This window comes from Macrobrachium nipponense, chromosome 12 (genome assembly GCF_015104395.2).
Source record: "Macrobrachium nipponense isolate FS-2020 chromosome 12, ASM1510439v2, whole genome shotgun sequence".
Lineage (NCBI taxonomy): Eukaryota > Metazoa > Arthropoda > Malacostraca > Decapoda > Palaemonidae > Macrobrachium > Macrobrachium nipponense.
This window is the reverse complement of record NC_087205.1, coordinates 33,681,398-33,701,223: the sequence shown is the minus strand read 5'-3', so window position 1 is coordinate 33,701,223 and position 19,826 is coordinate 33,681,398. Positions and strand designations below refer to the sequence as shown.

Sequence of the window (19,826 nt, the reverse complement as noted above, 5' to 3'; positions counted from 1 at the left end):
AGGCTTAACTAGCAGGATAGCCAAATTTGCAGATGACACCAAACTAGGTGTAAATGCAGCAGACCCAGATGCAGTGGAAAATTTAAGAAATGATCTAATGAAATTAGGAGAGTGGTAAAAAAAATGGCAAGTGCCTTTTAACGTAGATAAGTGTAAAGTGTTACAAATAGGAAAAAACCCTCATGCCAAACCCTACATGTTGCTTGGGAATGACATGAATAGTGTAGAACAAGAGGAGGACCTTGGAGTCATTATTACCAAGGACTTAAAATCCACAAAACAGTGGATAAAAACTGAAAAGAAGGCACAAAAACTAGTGGGATACATAAAGAGGCAGTTCAAATACAGAAACAAGGAAATGGTGCTGCAGCGCTACACATAAATAGTTAGACCCCATCTTGAATATGCAATACAGTTTTAGTCACCAACACTAAGAAAAGACATAAATTGAATAGAAGGAGTAGAAGCAAGAGCCACAAAGTTAATTCCACCCATCAGGCAAATAGGTTACCGAAGACGAGTAGAGAGCCTGAACATGTATGGCTTAGAAGCACTACAATTGCGGGGACAACTAATAGAAATATTTAAAATACTGAAAGGCATAACAAAAGTAGACAGTAACCTATTTACATTAAACAAAAACCAGACAAGAAATAATGGATTGAAACTAGAACTGAAGAGATACAACACATCCCAGTGTGGGAACTTCTTTACAAACAAGATATGTGACATGTAAACAGTAACAGTGTGGAAGAGTTTAAAAGAAAGCTAGACAAAATCATTAGGACACTGTGAATGCACAGTAAAACATGCTCCTACAGATAAGTGAGCACACTATGTCTTCTCGGATGGACCAACAAGTCTTTGAGACATACTAACCTCTGTGACTCCTGGTAACTCTCTCTCTCTCTCTCTCTCTCTCTCTCTCTCTCTCTCTCTCTCTCTCTCTCTTGGCTGGAAGAAGTGTTAGAAGTATATGTATGTACATATACAGTGGTACCTCGAGATACGAAATTAATCCGTTCCGAGGCGGCCTTCGTATAATGAGTTTTTCGTATCTTGGAACACATTTTACATGTAAAATGGCTAATCCGTTCCAAGCCCTCCAAAAACACCCCATTAAATTTCATAATAAAGCTAAATTGACCTATAAACAATGAAACACTACAACAATTTGGACCATTCAATACCTAAATTAAGAATAAAAATCCAAAACCTATAAATAAAGTGTATATTAGTATACAAGAAATATTATTACTGTAACGTAAAATGTGGAAGCTTACCTTTCGAGTGAGGCTATCTACAATAGTGGCGGCAGAGGAGGAGGAGGACAAACGGCAGATAACGTACGTACGTACGTACACTTAACTTTACGAAAACACATAAAAAATTTAAGGAAAACTATAAAACTAAAATTTACGAAACACCTTAACAAAACTGTAACACTTAACTTACAAAAATCTAGAAATTACGTAAAAAAAAAATTTTTTATTTTTTTTTTATTTTTAACATTTTTTTTACTTTACGTATGCTTTTTTTTTTTTTTACAGAATTTCAACTTAATCACCGCTTTCAACGTTCTGTTTTTCATCACTTGGTTCTTCCTTTTTGCTTTCAACTTTCTGTTTTTTATCACTTGGTTCTTCCTTTTCGCTTTCAACTTTCTGTTTTTTATGATTTGGTTCTTCCTTTTTGCTTACTCCTGCTAATGCTGAAGGCCTCTTTAAAAAATAACGATCCAAGGAAGATTGCTTCTGCCTACTTTTCACAATGTTCCTGAAACGACTCAGGCAAACGTCATTGAACTGCGCAAGCATACGACCTGTGTGAGCCTTTTTGGGGTGTCTTTTTTCGATAAACGATTGCACTTTATGAAAAGCGCCTAGAATATCCTTCATTTCTGCCGTTGTCATAGGCTCCTCCTCCTCTTCCTCGCCGCTGCTAGAGAACTCCTCTTGAACGACGTTAAGTTGCATGGCCTCCAACTCCTTCAGGTCATCCGTCGTAAGCTCCTCTTGGTGCTCCTCGAGAAGGTCGTTGATGTCGTCCTCGTCGACGACCAGCCCCATGGACTTGCTGAGTGCAACGATCTCGTCAAGATCTGGTTCCAAAACAGTTTCGGGATCGTCAACTGTTTCTGACTCTGCAGCACCAGCTTCGCCCACGTTGAATCCCTGGAAGTCTCTGGCGGATACAGCATCAGGCCAGAGTTTCCTCCACGAGGAATTCAAGGTTCGCCTCGAAACCTCCTGCCAAGCTAGGTCAATGAGTCGGATGCAAATGACGATGTCGAAATGCTCCTTCCAAAATTGACGCAAGGTGAGGTTTGTGGTATTGGTGATGTCGAAACATCTCTTGAAAAGATGTTTCGTGTACAGCTTCTTGAAGTTCGCTATCACTTGCTGGTCCATGGGCTGGAGGAGAGGGGTGGTGTTGGGCGGAAGAAAAAGAATCTTAACGAAGGAATACTCCGCTAGGATATCTTCCTCGAGGCCGGGAGGGTGGGGAGGGGCATTGTCCAACACCAGCAGACATTTCAGGGGGAGGCGCTTCTCTTGCAAAAAACTCTTCACAGTCGGGCCGAAACACACATTTACCCACTCCGTGAACAAAAGCCTCGTTACCCAGGCTTTTGCATTAGCCCTCCACATCACTGGAAGCTTCTCCTTCAACACTTTGTGGGCCTTGAAGGCTCGAGGAGTCTCGGAGTGATACACCAGTAGGGGCTTCACCTTGCAATCCCCGCTGGCGTTCAAACAAAGTGCGAGCGTAAGCCTGTCTTTCATAGGCTTATGCCCGGGTAGCTTCTTCTCTTCCTCCGTGATGTATGTCCGACGAGGCATTTTTTTCCAAAAAAGGCCAGTCTCATCACAGTTGAAAACCTGCTGAGAACTGTAGCCTTCCTTGGTCATCATCTCGTCGAAAGTCTTCTTAAATGCTTCGGCCGCTTTCGTGTCCGAGTTGGCAGCCTCCCCATGACGTACCACTGAATGGATGCCAGTCCGTTTACGGAATTTCTCGAACCAGCCATGCGAAGCCTTGAACTCTGGGGTTGGCATTGAAGTCCCTTCCCCTCCCTCGTCTTCCGCCTGCGCAATCAAATTGCCGAAAATAGTACTGGCCTTGTGAGCGATTGCCGTCTCTGTTACTGTATCGCCAGCGATTTCTTTGTCTTTTATTCAGATGAGGAGCAGCCGTTCCATCTTGTCGTCCACAAGGCTCCTCTTGCTGGACAAAATAGTGATGCCCTTCGACGGTGTAGTTGCTTTGATGGCATCCTTCTGTTTAAGGATGGTGCCTATTGTCGACGGATTACGGCCATATTCCTTTGCGATCACACTCAATCGCATACCAGCTTCGTACTTCTTTATGATCTCCATATTTGTGTCCAAAGAGAGCATGTGCTTTTTTCCGTGAATTTCAACTTTCTTGGGACCCATGACTACGTTAATTTACGTAAAGTTACACAGTATGTAATAATACAGTCTTCGCACAACACGATAATATGTACTGCAACGAAATCACTAACGAATTTACGTTACTAAACGAAATCGTTGGAGCGAACGAATGCTGATTGCATACGGTAAAGTTTCGGGTGCGGAGTGGCCGAGCTAAAGCACGCCAACACGTTCGTATAGAAGATGCATGGTGGGAGGGATGCTGTCCAATCAGAGAGAAGGATCTCATGGCTTGGCTAGCATCAGGAACCAATGGGAGAGCAGGAGGATGGTGGCGAGTCTACTATAACTAAGATGGCGGCGTGCGGCGCGAGTTTCAAAATTGTTATGGGGCGAATCTTGGACTTTCAGAAACCTTTCGTATCTTGAAAACTTTTCGTATGTAGAGCAGTAAAATTTTTTGCATTGGCTTTCGTAACTTGGATTTTTCGTAAGTTGAGCCTTTCGTATCACGAGGTACTACTGTATACATTTAAGGGCACTAATGTTTTAAGATGACTTGTAAATGATATTATTAATAATATAATCTCAAAGATTAATGCAGTAATAAGATAATAATTTAAGGTAAATTTGACGTAGGATGTTAAGGTATATGTATTTGGTATTTGAACTTTCAAGATAGGCAGTTATAAGCATTCTCTCTCTCTCTCTCTCTCTCTCTCTCTGCCAAAGGATTGATAGATAGACAAATAGATACTTTATTCTTCCCTCTCTTTCCCTCTCTCTGGAAAGGGTGTGAGATGTGTATTTCTGGTGATAGAAGTTCACTCTCAACGTGGTTCGGAAGTCACATGAAGCCGTTGGTCCCGTTGCTGAATAACCACTGGTTCCATGCAACATAAAAACACCATACAAACAAATAAACAAACATACCTATGTATTTATGAGAAGGGAAGAAGTGTTGCATATAAAAGTTCATTTCAGACATTCCATCTCTCTCTCTCTCTCTCTCTCTCTCTCTCTCTCTCTCTCTCTCTCTCTCTCTCTCTCTCTCTCTCTCTCTCTCATATTACTATTCTCTAAATAATTCAAATAATTTCACTCCCGATGGTAGTCATCAACAGATCAGTGATTCTCTCTCTCTCTCTCTCTCTCTCTCTCTCTCTCTCTCTCTCTCTCTCTCTCTCTCTCTCTCTCTCTCTCTCTATGACTTTGAAATTGATAGTATCAGTTCAATGTTACATTTGATGTAGGATGTTATTTAAGGTATATACATTTGATATTTAAACTTTCAAGATAGGCAGCTATAAGCATTTTTAGAGGGGAGTTGTAACTATTCGCGGGTAGTTGGGTACACATCCCCGCGAATATGGGGGACTACTGTATATCAGATGTTAACCCTTAAACGCTAAGCCGGTATTTCCGAAAGGGTCTCCCGTATGCTGACGGTGTTCGCGAGTGAGCGCTGAAGCGGGAAAAAAAGGTTTTTTCAAAAAATCACAGCACGCTTAATTTTCAAGATTAAGAGCTCAATTGTGGCTCCTTATTTTGTCATTGCCTGAAGTTTAGTATGCAACCATCAGAAATGAAAAATAAATCATTTATCATTTATAAATATTGGAATATATGACAACGCGAATAAAATTTTTTTTGTATTGTACACTAAATTGCGATGATTTTAGTATATAACAAAATGTAAAACGATCAAAGCAACACAGAGAAAATGTTATCACAATATGATGCATGAATTCATAACTCGCAGACGTAAAAAGAAGCCGTTTTCAAAAATTCACCATAAATCGAAATATTGTGCTAGAGCCTTTCCGTTTGTTGCAAAATGAAGGTAATTGATTGAATATTACTAGACTGTAAGTGTTGTAGCTTACAATTGCAGTTTTCGACCATTTCGAATGAGTTAAAATTGACCGAAGTTCGAATTTTTTCTAATTATCGTTATTTATATGAAAATATTTCAAAACTGATAAAAACTATAACCATGGGTTATTTTTTGTTGTATTCTACATGAAATTGCACACATTTTCATACATAAAACTTTATGTAAGGGCTAATTTGAAATGGTGCAAACATTATGACAATCGGACGAAAAATTTTTGATTTTTTCGGAAGAGTTACTGCGCGGACGTAAGGAAAAAGTTTTTTTCATAAATTCACCATAAATCGAAACCTTATGCTAGAGACTTCCAATTTGTTGCAAAATAAAGGTAAATGATTGACTGTTACTAGAATGTAAGAGTTTTAGCTTACAATTGCATTTTTTTACCATCTCGGTCGAGTCAAAGTTGACCGAAGGTGTAAATATTGGCACATCGTTTTTTATGTGAAAATATTTCAAAACTGATAAAAGCTACAACCATGAGTTGTATATGATTGTATTCTAAATAAAATTGCGCACATTTTCATATATAAAACTTCATGTAACGGCTAATATAAAATGGTGCAAATATTACGACAATTGGACAAAAAAATTTGATTTTTTTTCGGCAGAGTTACTGAACGAATGTAAGGAAAATGTTTTTTTTTTTTCATAAATTCACCATAAATCAAAATATTGTGAATGTTTGTGTACGTTGGTGGTTTAAACCCCGGCACTGGCAAACTTACGCTTTAGCCTACCAAATGAACGTCGTACATAAAACCTTGGAATAAGGCTATTTATTTCGAAGGATTAGGACAATAATATATTAGGTGAGAATGGTTTTATTACCTTTATTGTCAGTTAAATATCATTAATAATGAGTCTTTTAATGAATGTTGGTAGTTAATCGGACCACGGCCGAGGGTTAGCCTTACCGAAAAACATTCGCAATACGCCAAACAACAAACAAACCCGTGGATGCAGCGATTCATACCAAGTGATGTAACATGAAGAAATTTGGTCCAAGAAAAAACCTGTGATTAACTTGGATCCGTGAATACTGATCCGTGAATAAGCGATGCCCCACTGTACTAGAATGTAAGAGTTTTAGCTTACAATTGCGTTTTTAGATCATTTCGGTTGAGTCAATGTTGACCGAAGGTTGAAATTTTGGCACTTATTGTTATTATATGAATATGACAAAACTGATAAAAGCTACAAACATGGGTTGTTTTTTGTTTTATTCCACATGAAATTGCGCACATTTTCATTTATAAAACTTTATGTAACGGCTAATATAAAACTGTGCAGACATTACGACAATCGGACAAAAAATTTATGATTTATTTATGATTTTTTCGGCAGTTACCGCGCGGACATAGGAAAAATTTTTTTTTTTTCATAAATTCACCTTAAATTGAAATATTGTGCTAGAGACTTCCAATTTATTGCAAAATGAAGGTAAATGATTGAGTATTACGAGAATGTAAGAGTTTTAGCTTACAATTGCGTTTTTCGACCATTTCGGTGGAGTCAAATTTGACCGAAGGTTGAAATTTTGGCACTTATCGTTATTTATATGAAAATATTTCAAAACTGATAAAAGCTACAACCATGGGTTGTTTGTTATTGTATTGTGCATAAAATTGCACACATTTCCTTATATAAAACTTTATGTAATGGCTAATATAAAACTGTGCAAACATTACGACAATCAGACGAAAAAATATCTGATTTTTTCGGAAGAGTTACTGCGCTGATGTAAGGAAAAAGTTTTTTCATAAATTCACCATATATTGAAATATTGTGCTAGAGACTTCCAATTTGTTGTAAAATGAAGGTAAATGATTGAATATTACTAGAATATAAGAGTTTTAGCTTACAATTGCGTTTTTCGGCCATTTCGGTAGAGTCAAGATTGACCGAAGGTTGAAATTTTGGCACTTATTGTTATTTATATGAAAATATTTCAAAACTGATAAAAGCTACAACCATGAGTTGTTTTTTGTTGTAGTCTACATGAAATTGTGTACATTTTCATATATAAAGCTCTATGTAACGGCTAATATAAAATGGTGCGAAAGTTATGTCAAAGTGACGAAATAATTTCTGAGATGTGTCGCTGATGCTTTTTAGTGCGTGAAGAAAGAAATTCGTGCTTGCGCGCCTGGGTAACAATTGTAAAGAAAACAACAGCTTTATCCGTGAACTCCCAGCATCCCCCAAGGCGTGTGATTCAAAAGTTTTCGCCTAGTAGGCCTATAACTATTTTTTCGTGAATTATAAAAAAAAAAATTTTTCGTCCATGTTTCGTACGTCGTTTCGGCACCCAACAGACAATTTTCGTCGACATTTAATACGTCCATTCGGCGTTAAAGGGTTAAGAAATGCAAGAAATATGATGTCATGCTGTAGTTTTTTATTATAGGAAAAGTAGCAGTTTTAAATTATTCTCATATATTTTTAGCCCCCTAAATGTGCATCCTTGGAAAAATACAAGTGTGTGGACAAAAGTGGTTTTGCCTTTGTCATTAAATTTTAGTGCTTGTTGCTAAAAGAACTCCTATACAAGTGTTTAGTGCTTGTTTATGAATTTTACGAAAGATTATGTTAGAAAGGTTTGTTAATTAATTACATATAGGCTAAAGTAGAAAGTTTTTTTTTCATGGTACTATTCAATTTTGAAAATTGAATAATGATCACTACAGTGGACCCCTGTGATTTATGGGCGATAGGGACCACAACTCCCTAGAAATAGCTAAAATCTGTGAATACTTGACACTCCTCTAAAATGCTTATAACTGCCTGCTTTGATAGTTCAAACCCCAAAAACCCCCTCAATAAATGCTTTTACCTGCCCATTTTAATAGTTTTATCACAAAACACGTATTTAGTCATGAAAATATAGTAATTAGTAAATATTTCTGTATGAAAGATTCTGTGAATAGGTAAATTTTTCGTGAATAAAGTGGATAGTATATGTTCCAAAGAAATATCTATGAATAGTTAAAGGCGTGAATCCAGAACTGCAAATTTGCGGGTGTCTACTGTATACTCATAATCAATCTGAGCCACCTAAGATATGAACTATACCCAAACATTGAATATTACAGGTCATCGACATCTGGAACCCATTACTCATTAGCTGTTCAGGTGAAATTGTTAGTAACAATCCCAGAAACTCTGTGGAGTCTAACAGAACATGGTCAGTACCTGCAAGCTACTCAGTTACTCTTACTTGCTCATCATACACACACTGCTCTGCAGCTGTCACCCAATGCTGCCAAGGTAAACACATTGGCTTATATCTTTTCTAAGTACCTGTGAGCCATTTTTCTATGAATTTTGCATGTATTTAAAAGAGATTTTTTTCTGGTGTCTTGCATAAGTCATCAGTTCTTTAACTGGGTTCTAAATCATACAATAGTAATTCTATCTTTGATATTTTTCCTTTAATAAATTAATTTTAAGTTAACTATGGGCATTAAAACATTAACATACTGTATAAACAATTAATGATGGGTCCTATGTGAAGCTTCTAATTTCTTTGTAGTTTAATTATCTTTGTAGTGTATAACAGTATCTTAGTGAAATTTTTTATTAGTATAGTCACTTGTTTCGTCCTCAAGGAGCTACCCTTCCATGGTCTACCAGAACTCTATGGTGACCAAACTAGTGTCAAAGAATTCTCTTATAGCTGGTCTTACGGCTGGGTATTGTGTTGCAGTGATAAACACTGTAACACTTGATGGAGTATGTAATGAACTCAAGATAAGGGGACACTTTCTCAGATCTTTACAGCAAGGCTGTTTACCCAGGTTCTTCCATCGTCAAAACCTTCTTAGAAGAAGTGATTAAGCGCATGTGCAGTCTGCCATAGTGTCAACAGCAGACCTGTGGAGACCATGAAGTATTACTCTTCATTGGTCAATGCATTAAGGTTTGTTACTACCAATGTTCCAAAAAAATTTGACTTTTTTTTCTCCAATTTAATTGGCGAGTATCATGGAAACATAAAAAATGGCAAGATGAGTGCTTAATGTTAAGTTCAGTTAAAGTTTTTACACATTCAACTTACCCGGCAGATATATACTTAGCTTATGTCTCTGACGTCCGACAGAATTCAAAACTCGCGGCACACGCTACAGGTAGGTCAGGTGATCACCCCCTACCGCCGCTGGGTGGCGGTAATAGGAATCATTCCCGTTTTCTGACAGAATTTTTCTGTCGCCGGTGCTGACAACAACTTTGTTGGTAGCTCCTGCTTAGAATTTCTTGCTTGCTTCGCCGAGGATTATTTGGGAAGTATTTGATCTTTGGTTGTTGGCATACGCTGTTTTTTGGATTTAGTTGGTTAATATGTCCGATTTAACACCTGGAACTCTGTTTAGAGTATGTGTAAATGAGGGATGCAAGGTGAGGTTGCCTAAGGCTACGTTGGACCCTCACACTGTTTGTGTAAAATGTAGGGGAAGGGATTGTTCGGTTAAGGATACATGTGATGTATGTGAGAGCTTAACTGAATTACAATGGAAAGAACTAACTTCGTATGTAAAAAAGTTAGAAAAGGATAGGATTAGAAAAGCTTCAGCTAGAAGTTCAAGTAGATCCTGTTCTGCGGAACAGGATAGTATTTCTAACCCTGCAGTAGCTTCGCCATCTTCCTTTTTGGTTTCAGCTCCTTCCCCCCGCAGCGAACCCGCAGATGTGTCTGCCGAGAGAGCCGCTGTGGAAGCTTCAATCCGCGATTTGCAACAGCAATTGCGAGATATAGACCAAGGTAAGGGTGAAGTGTCTAGTGATAAGTGCAGTGTCCCCAGTGCCGTGGAGGGGGCATCTGACCTACTCCGCATCGCTCCTAGGCCTAGACCTCTTTCAGACTCCCATGCCCAAGGGAGGAGGAATGTCGAAAGCCGCAAGGGGGATGTAGAGTATCCCCAACGGTCAGGCGTCCCTTCAGCAGGTCCTGTAGACTCATCCCAGGCTGCTGTAGAGAGCTATAGGAAAAGCCTCTTAAGGAAGTGTTTTTCCGACTCTGATTCGTCCTCTCCTAAACGAGGATGGAACTCATCTTCCAAATCGCGCCCTCTCAAGAGAGCCTGGAAACCTCCAGGAGAAGGCGCTCTTGACTCCAGCCCGGAGCCTTTTCCGGAGTATTCTCCTGCGCCTAAGAAGGCTATAAAGTCTCCGGAATCTTCGCCAGAAGGGATTCGGTCCTCTACTAAGAAATTCCTGTTGGACCTCCAAGCAAATCTCTCTTCTTTAGTAGGCTCTCTTTCTACTAGTAAGCGCAAGGAGCCTTCTCGCAGGAAGGACGCCTCTCTTCCAGTTAAGAGGTCTGTTAGGAGATCTTCTCCTAGTAGGAAGGAGGAGTATAATAGGCAATCTTCACCAGTAAGAACCTATTCTCCCCCGAGAGTAGACGACTCCTTTGAAACTTCGTCTAGACAGGGAAGATGGTATTCTCCGTGCAGAAGCTCTGAGGCTAAGAGTCATAGCACAAAGCGCCAAGAAGTAGGCGCTAGATCCTCTCCTTGTAGGAGTAAGGAGAAAGTCCCCTTACGAGAAGGCAGCGATCGGTTCATATCTGTCGAACGATCTCCTAGGAGTAGGATCTCCTCGGAGTAGGATCTCCTCTTCAAGTGGAAGGAAGGAACGAGAGAGGGAACGCTCTGCTCAGAGGGATAGAAGCGAGAAAGGCTCTCCTTCGAAGGATGACTTTTCTAGAAGGCGCCAACGTTCGATAGGACTCCTGGATGATAGAAGCCCTTTAAGTTATTCGAGAGCTCATGGTAGGCTTTCCTCAAGGGAGTCAAGCACCTCTCCTAGCAGGTTCCAAGATTCTACGAAGAACCTAAACAGGGGTTCTCGCCCTACTCCTGGAAGAGTATCTAGAGTGGACGCTTACCGTTCTCCTAGCAGGCGTCAAGAGCCTGAAAGGAGCCTAATCTTGGATCCGCGCCCTACTCCTGTAAGACGATCAAGAGTAGGCGCAAGCTCTTCTCCTCAAAGGCAGCAAGAGCCTGAAACGAGCCTTGCCAGGGATTTGCGCCCTAATCCTGGAAGATCAGGAGTAGGCTCTTACGCCTCTCCTCGTAAGATTCAGGAGCCTGAAAGGAGCCTTTTGTCAGACGCGCGCCCGACTCCTGGGAGTCACAGAAGAGTAGGCGCAAGCACCTCTCCTCACAGGCGCCAAGAGCCTGAAAGGATCCTGACTTTGGATTCGCGCCCTACTCATAGTAGGCGCTCGAGAATAGAAACGAGTGTTTCTCCGGATAGGCGCCAAGAGCCTGATGAGGCAGGCTCTAGATCCTCCCCTATCAGGTATCAAGAACCTGGGGAGCGGAAAAAAGCGGAGGTTTTTTCTTTACCGAGGAAACATATCTCGGGTATTGAACTGGCGGCTTCTTCTGACGAGCTCTTGAAGGATAAGAGTCGCATACCTGCCAGGACTTCGTCACCTAAGAAGTCTCCCTCTCCGAATGTAATCTTGGAGGAAGTCTCGGAGGAGGAAGAGACGAAAGAAGTAGGAGTCTCTGATTATAAGAGACTTTCTGCATTCCTACTTCAGGAGTTTGGGGACTCTCTGTGTTCGGCTGATCCTCCATCTCCGGGATCTCTGCTATCGAGTACTAAGTTGGCAAAATCCCCCTCTTTTGTCAAGATGCGGCCAACTCTCTCTATGAGAAAGGCCATCAAGAATCTGGAGAACTGGCTCCTGGTTAAGAAGGAGGCAGGTAAGACGGTGTTTTTGTGTCCTCCGTCTAGATTGACAGGTAAGCCGGGTGTCTGGTACGACACGAAGGAACCCATGGGGTTAGGCCTTCCGGCTTCCGCAAACGCGGATTTTTCTGCTCTGGTGGAATCATCTAGAAGACGCTCTCTACTATCAGCTAAGCGTCTTGGGGAATGTGCGAGATGGACCATTTACTCAAGGGTCTATTTCGCACATTAGAAGTCTTCAACTTCATGGATTGGGCCTTAGGAGCTCTAGCAAAAATAGCGCAGGATCCGGAGTTTGTGACAATGGAGGTGTTATCAAGTGTCCTTTCGTGCCTGGACAAGGCAGTCATGGATGGATCCACAGAAGTAGCCTCTCTCTTTGGAGCAGGAGTGCTCAAAAAGAGATCAGTGTACAGCTCGTTTCTCTCCAAGTCTGTTTCTCCCTTGCAGAGAGCCTCTTTGCTTTTTTCCCCACTCTCGGAGTACCTTTTTCCTCAGGAGACAGTGAGGGACATTTCTAGATCACTGTCGGAGAAAGCTACGCAAGATCTTCTTGCTCAGTCCGCCAAGAGGCTTAAACCTGCTGTGCCGATGGCTAAGAGAGAGGGAACAGCGAATAAAGTGTCCTTCCAACAGCCCTTTCGAGGAAGAACAACCTCAAGACCCGCACCTAAGAGTAGATGGCCGTTTAAGAGAGGACGATCTTCTCGAAGACCATTCTCAAAGCCGCAGTGAGACAGGAGTCCTCCAGACTCCAGTAGGAGCCAGACTTTTGAGGTTCGCGAAAGTCTGGGCTCAGAGAGGGGCGGACAACTGGTCCCTCTCGATCCTCGAGAGAGGATACCTGATCCCCTTCAGGGAAAAACTTCGCCCTTAACCCACCAACGCCAAGGGAGTTAGAGCGGCAAGATACAGAGATCCTTTAAAGAACCAAGCACTATTACATCTGGTGCAACAGATGCTAGAAAAGAAGGCTATAGAAAAGGTATTAGACATTCATTCTCCTGGATTTTACAATCGCCTCTTTCTGGTACCAAAAGCCTCGGGGGAGTGGAGACCAGTGCTGGACGTAAGCGCTCTGAATCACTTTGTGATCAAAGCAACGTTCACGATGGAAACGACGTCGTCAGTTGTTTCAGCGCTAAGACAAGGGGATTGGATGGTGTCATTGGATCTGCAAGATGCCTACTTTCATGTACCCATCCATCCCTCGTCCAGAAGGTATCTAAGATTTATGATACAGGGCCAAGTATTCAGTTGTTTCGCGCCCTTTGTTTCGGTCTTTCCACAGCTCCCCAAGTTTTCACGGGATTGATGAAAAACGTAGCACATTGGCTACATTTAAAAGGAATAAGGATATCGCTGTATCTCGACGATTAGTTGATTCGCTCGCAATCCAGGGATCAGTGTCTGGAGGACCTAAGGTCGACGTTGGACTTGACTCAGTCCCTGGGACTGTTAGTGAACCTCGGGAAATCCCAGATGGATCCCCAGCAAAGCATTGTCTATCTGGGGATTCTGATGGATTCTCTGGGTTTTCAAGTGTTTCCGTCCATAGAAAGACAGGAACGGTGCATTCTAAAAGTGAAGACCTTCCTAGAGAAAGAACAATGTTCCGCGAGGGAATGGATGAGTCTTCTGGGCACCCTTTCCTCGTTGGAACAGTTCGTTTCTCTAGGGAGGCTTCACATAAGACCTCTTCAATTCTTCTTGAAGGAGAATTGGGACCAGAAGAATCAGGATCTGTGGGAATCTTTTCCTCTGTCCAGAGGTATAAAGGAAAGCCTTAGCTGGTGGTTAGAACCAGGCAGACTGAACGAGGGACTATCGCTGCAGTTACCGAACCCCTCCCTAGTGTTGTTTACAGACGTGTCGGAGACGGGATGGGGGGCGACATTGGGCCCGAGAGAAGTGTCAGGCACCTGGAGTGGGGAACAGGTGTCCTGGCACATCAACGAGAAAGAGTTAGTGGCAGTGCATCTAGCTCTCAGACAGTGGGAATCCCAAGTCGCGAACTCAGTGTTGCAGGTAAATTCAGACAACACGACAGCTCTAGCCTACATAAGAAAACAGGGGGGGACTCACTCCCTCTCACTGTACAAGAAGGCGAAAGAGCTGCTTTTATGGTCAAAGGAGCGGAACATCACACTCTTGATGAGGTTTATACAAGGCGAGAAAAACGTCAGAGCAGACTTGTTGAGCAGGAGAGACCAAGACATTTCCACGGAGTGGACTCTGCACTCAGAGGTCTGCAATCAAATTTGGAACCTATGGGGAAGGTCAAACATAGACCTGTTTGCAACTCATTGGAATGCCAGGCTGGAAAACTACTGCTCTCCGATTTCGGATCCAAGGGCAGTAGCGATCGACGGCCTCCTCCTAAATTGGGAAGGAATAGACGGCTACGCTTTTCCTCCTTTCAAGATCATAGGAAACATCATAAGGAAGTTTGTTTTGATGAAAGGAGCGAAATTGACCCTAATCGCCCCATTTTGGCCAGCTCAAGAGTGGTTCACAGAGGTACTGGAATGGATGATAGATTTTCCAAGGTACCTTCCTTTACGGAACGATCTTCTCAAACAGCCCCACTTCGACAGATACCACAAAAACCTCCCCGCGCTCGGTCTGACTGCCTTCAGACTGTCGAAGGACTCGTCAGAGCGAAGGGGTTTTCACGCGCGGCTGCAAAGGCAATTGCAAGAGCCAGGAGACCGTCAACTATACGAGTGTACCAGTCGAAGTGGGAAGTGTTCCGAAGGTGGGCCAGGAATCAGAATGTATCCTCTTCCAGTACCTATGTGACGGAAATAGCAGATTTCCTGTTATATTTGAGACAAAAATGTAACCTTGCAGTCTCGACTATAAAAGGTTATAAAAGTATGCTTTCTTTGGTGTTTAGACATACAGGACTAAACATCACGGATGACAAAGATTTACACGATTTGATTAAATCATTTGAGACTTCGAAGTCCAAGACAGCCAGACCACCCAGCTGGAACCTGGATGTGGTGCTAAGGTTTCTCATGTCAGAGAAATTTGAACCTCCCAATAACTCATCGTTTAGAGACTTGACTAGAAAATCTATTTTCCTCTTTGCATTAGCATCAGCTAAAAGGATAAGTGAACTCCAGGCTTTAGAAGGCACAGTGGGCTTCAGGAAGGATTCTGCAGTGTGTTCATTTAACCCCCTATTTTTAGCAAAAAATGAGAATCCTTCTAAGCCTTGGCCAAGGACGTTTGAAGTTAAAGGATTGACTTCCCTGGTAGGGAGAGAGATAGAGAGAACCTTGTGTCCGGTAAGGATCCTCAAGTTCTGTCTAGAGAGGAAAAAGCAAATGGGAGGAAACTCAGAGAGCCTTTGGTGCTCGGTAAGAGATCCGAGAAGAACGATGTCAAAGAATGCACAGGCATTCTTTATCAGAGAGATTATTACAGAAGCACATATTGCCTTTGAAGAGGAATATCTCGGGCAGTTGAGAGTTAAAGCACATGAGGTCAGAGCCGTAGCAACCTCATTAGCTTTCCACAAGAATATGTCGATAAACGACTTAATTGGATCCACATATTGGAGATGCAATTCTGTGTTTGCGTCTAACTATTTGAGAGATGTACGTGTAACTTATGATAAGTGCTTCTCTCTCGGACCTTACGTGTCTGCGGATTCGGTGCTGGGACAGGGGGCTGAAACCAATCTAACTTAGTTTAGATAGATTAGGAATTTTAATCTTGTGGTGTTGTTTTTTATGGTCGATTGAAAGTGGTCAGGGAAAAGTACCACTTTCAATTCGTAGTGTATAACAAAGTAGTGTGGTCAGGTGGTCGAGATTGGTTGTTTTCATGCTCCTTGTAATGGTTTGGACCTAGGCTCTGTCTTGTAAGAGGGTTAGTCCCCGTTGATACGACAAAGGTGAAGGCTCTACCATGTAAGTGGGGATAGGCCCCATTTGGTACGATCCCGACAAATAAGGCTCTGTCGAGTAAGCGGGCTAGCCCCCATTGACATGATCCAGAAGAGTTCTCAGTGACAGGTCTCATCCTCACTGGAACTCTTGAGGCAAGCAGACTCATAGACAGTACTCATGAAGTCTTCTGCCCAATAAGGTAGGAATCAAGGTATTTAAGTTTATTTATAGTACCTACAACAAAAGTTGTTTTCCCTGTTTTTTGAATTGCTATTCATATTGAGTAACTATCTCTTACCCTCCTCCAAGGGTGCCAATCAGCTAAGTATATATCTGCCGGGTAAGTTGCATGTGTAAAAATGAAATTGTTAAGATACAATAAAGTTTTACACATACCTGGCAGATATATATATTTAATGGCCCACCCATCCTCCCCTCAGGAGATAGGGGGAAGAAAAATTCTGTCAGAAAACGGGAATGATTCCTATTACCGCCACCCAGCGGCGGTAGGGGGTGATCACCTGACCTACCTGTAGCGTGTGCCGCGAGTTTTGAATTCTGTCGGACGTCAGAGACATAAGCTAAGTATATATCTGCCAGGTAAGTATGTGTAAAATTTTATTGTATCTTAACAATTTCATTTTAGTTTTGAACTTTTGGAATTGATAATAAATTTGTGTGAAAGCCGGAACCTGGAGTTTCTTGCCATCACGCTTTCAGCGCCTACTCATCATTGATTGCTAGTTTTGTAAGACGCAAATCATTTGAAAGAATTTGTCATTTAAACTAAATTTGTTCCCACACATCATACAAACCCTCAGTCCTTTACACTAGGAACTACTTTCAGCATAGGCTGGAATTTGATTGTTGAAGATTTAACTGCTTGTCTGGTAGGTGGGAGTCCCGCCTGACTTGACATAAACATTCCACTTTGCTTTCGGCCGCTGTGGTGAACAGCTGTGCTTTTGGTCTCCCATTGTTGTTGGAGTTAATTTGCATCTTTTTTGTGCAATCTTTCTTTTTTGTTGTGAATGTGGTATATTTGTTTGCATTTATGTTTGATTGATAAGACAACATGCAAAACCAGGATTCACAAGCCAAAACGCCCCCCATTCTCTCAACGCATTTGCCCTGGAATTGGGGGGTAGGAAATAATGGTATTTTTTGCTCCTGAGTGGAGGTGGATCCTCACACCCTTTGTGCGAAGTGCCAAGGGCATGAATGTGATGAATTGAACCCTTCTGATACCTGTGTCTCCTGTTTGTCAGAGCATTGGGGAAGGTATGAGAGGAAGAAGCGATCTCGGGGGGAAGCTCCAAGGCTTCGTCTGAGGGTTATATGCTCCTGACGACTCCTTTGGAGGCTGATCCTTTGTCATCCTTTCTCCCTCCTTGTAAGCTTCCTCGACTTGCTTGTTTCCCTTTTGGGGGGAATCTCCCTTAGACTTGCCTCCAGTAATGTTCCAGCCTGCTTCATCTGTGCTTGTGCCTGCTGCTGTACCAGTCCCTGATAGTCTCTGCTGTCGCAGTATTGGCATCTCCTGTTCCTGATGCCCCAGGGCCTGCTGCTACAGCAGCACCTTGAATGGGTTATCTGACTGCTAAACTGAATAACCTGACGAAGAAGTCGAAGAAGTGTCAGGTGTCTTTGTCTTCTTCTTCATTGTCTGCTGCCTCCTCCCCTTCATTTTCCAAGGCTCCTCTACCAAGGAAGAAGGTGGTGGTCTTTCCCTCCTTAAAAGGCTTGAACTGCGACTTCTAAGGGTCTGTCTCCCCATTCTGGGAAGGTAGGTTGGTCTTCCGCTGGTCCTCCTGTTCCTTCGGGAATGGGAACCGTCTCTTTGCCCCAGGGATGCTCGAGTTGGGGGGTCGTAGGAGTTCAGGCTTTGGCCCATACTCCTACTCCTAGTCCTAGAGGTTCTGCCTCTTAAGACTAGTGCCGTCTTGGATTCTCGTTTGCGAGCTTCCCTGAGTGTATGCAAGTCTTTCAACAAGCGTACAGCCAGAGTTGGTGACGCTGAGTTCACTCACTGTCATGACTCAGGCACGGTGCGGAAGGAAGGGGCGAGTCACTCAGGTGACTCATGCCTTACTGGTGATCACTCGCGCAGCTATCGCTCGGTCCCCAGGGTTTATATGACAGTCTCACAAGATTATGCACGCAGTGAAACCAGTAAGAGGTCCCCTGTTCAGTCCTCTTGAGAGGTTTTGACCTTTTTGAGGACTTGGACACGTCGTGAGGACATGGCACTCACTCTCGTCAGTCAGGTGAACATTACTCACCACCCAGTCCACGATCACGCGAACAACTGGTCCCGGTGATGACTAGCATTTCTCCTGCCTTGTGAGGGCACCATACTGTACCTCGGGGGAGTGCTTCTCTGGAGCGAGAGCGCTCTTCTAGACTGCGAATTGATCACCACCGCAGGTTGGTGATCTTTTGCAGGCCACTCCCTCAGTTAGTTTTGCTAGCAGAGTGAGTGGGTGCATCTGATCCTCACTTGTCCCTTCAACTTCCTTGGGATACACCGGGAGGGTTAAGGTGATCATGGGGAACCCTGGGGAGCGATCTCCTCAGGATTTGGCCACGAGAGGATACGTTCCCGGCATGGTCTTAGGACCTGAGAGGTATGCTTGAGTGGTTCAGGAAGGTCCTAGGGGGGTCTGCTGAGGTTCCTTCTTCAGAAGGAAGAGGGTTGAGGGAGGAATATATCCCAGAAGGACTTGACAGTCCTTCCCCTTCAGGATGCGGTCACTCCCAAGATCTAGAGGACGTTTGCTGAGGTCATTGTGCTGATTTGTCAGCACAAAGACCTAGGGGAAGTGACCACGATTGCTTTTTTTGACTGCCCTTCACAGCTAGAGTTGTTCTGGGGTTCTAAGAAGGAACCCAGCATTCCAGGCAGTTTCCTGGTTGGATCTGTGGTCCCTCACTGTATCCAAGGTCACTGCTTCCTCAGGACCCATAGCTCCTGGAGAAACTAACTTTTTGGGAGACTTTGCCCAGTCTGGAGGTAGGTTATTTCCTACCTGGCCCACCAGACAGCAAACCTGTCGGCCAACCTGTTGCTTAGGAGGAGGGATGCTGTCCTGAATCATATCTCCAGGTCTGTGGGACCAGAATCGGCATTGGTGTTGAGAAACGGACTGTTGCTGGGTTCCACCTTTTAGTCTTCTCCAAAGAGATGTGGATGCTGCAGTAGACAAGCAAAGAGCTGAAGACACCAATCGACTCATCCACCAGGCAGTTGCAAAGACTTCAGGGCCTTCTCGAGCAACTGCGGTTGGGCCTCCGAGCTAAACTAGCTCTTCCTCTGCCTCCAAGAAGACACCTCCTTCGAAGGGGGCACGAGGAAGGACCCGGCCTTCTTCTCTCTCCTCGAAAGGAATGCGTCTGTATCCATTCAGCCTTCCTTCCCCCAGGGAAAGGGAGGTAAGGAAAAGAAGAAGAGAGGGAAGGGCTAGGGATGGCATTCCCCCTCAGCTGTTGCCATGAGGTGGGGTTGTGCCTAGCAAGCCATTGGGCAACATGGCAGCGCTATGGAGCCAAGACCTGGGTAGTGGATGTCCTTCTGGAGGGATATCTTCTTCAGGAAGTCGCAAAGACTTCAGGGCCTTCTCGAGCAACTGCGGCTAGGCCTCTGAACCAAACTAGCTCTTCCTCTGCCTCCAAGAAGACACCTCCTTCGAAAGAGGCATGAGGAAGGACCCAGCCTCCTTCTCTCTCCTCGAAAGGAATGCGTCTGCATTCGTTCAGCCCTTCTTCCCCCAGGGGAAGGAAGGTAAGGAAAAGAAGAAGAGAGGTAAGTGCTAGGGATGGCATTCCCCCTCAGCTGTTGCCATGAGGTGGGGGTTTTTGCCTAGCAAGCCATTGGGCAACATGGCAGCGCTATGGAGCCAAGACCTGGGTAGTGGATGTCCTTCTGGA

At 43.3% G+C, this 19,826-nt stretch overlaps 1 protein-coding gene across 5 annotated transcripts in view; it reads left to right on the top strand.

Moving 5' to 3' along the window:
* The window catches only part of LOC135224478 (conserved oligomeric Golgi complex subunit 1-like), a 363,776-nt gene that overhangs the window by 94,813 nt on the left and 249,137 nt on the right, over window positions 1-19,826 (top strand). For all 5 annotated transcript variants that reach the window (XM_064263481.1, XM_064263483.1, XM_064263479.1 and 2 more), the window contains exon 4: window positions 8,388-8,562. In XM_064263481.1, coding sequence (XP_064119551.1) covers window positions 8,388-8,562 — 175 coding nt within the window. The remainder of the gene's footprint in view (window positions 1-8,387; window positions 8,563-19,826) is intronic.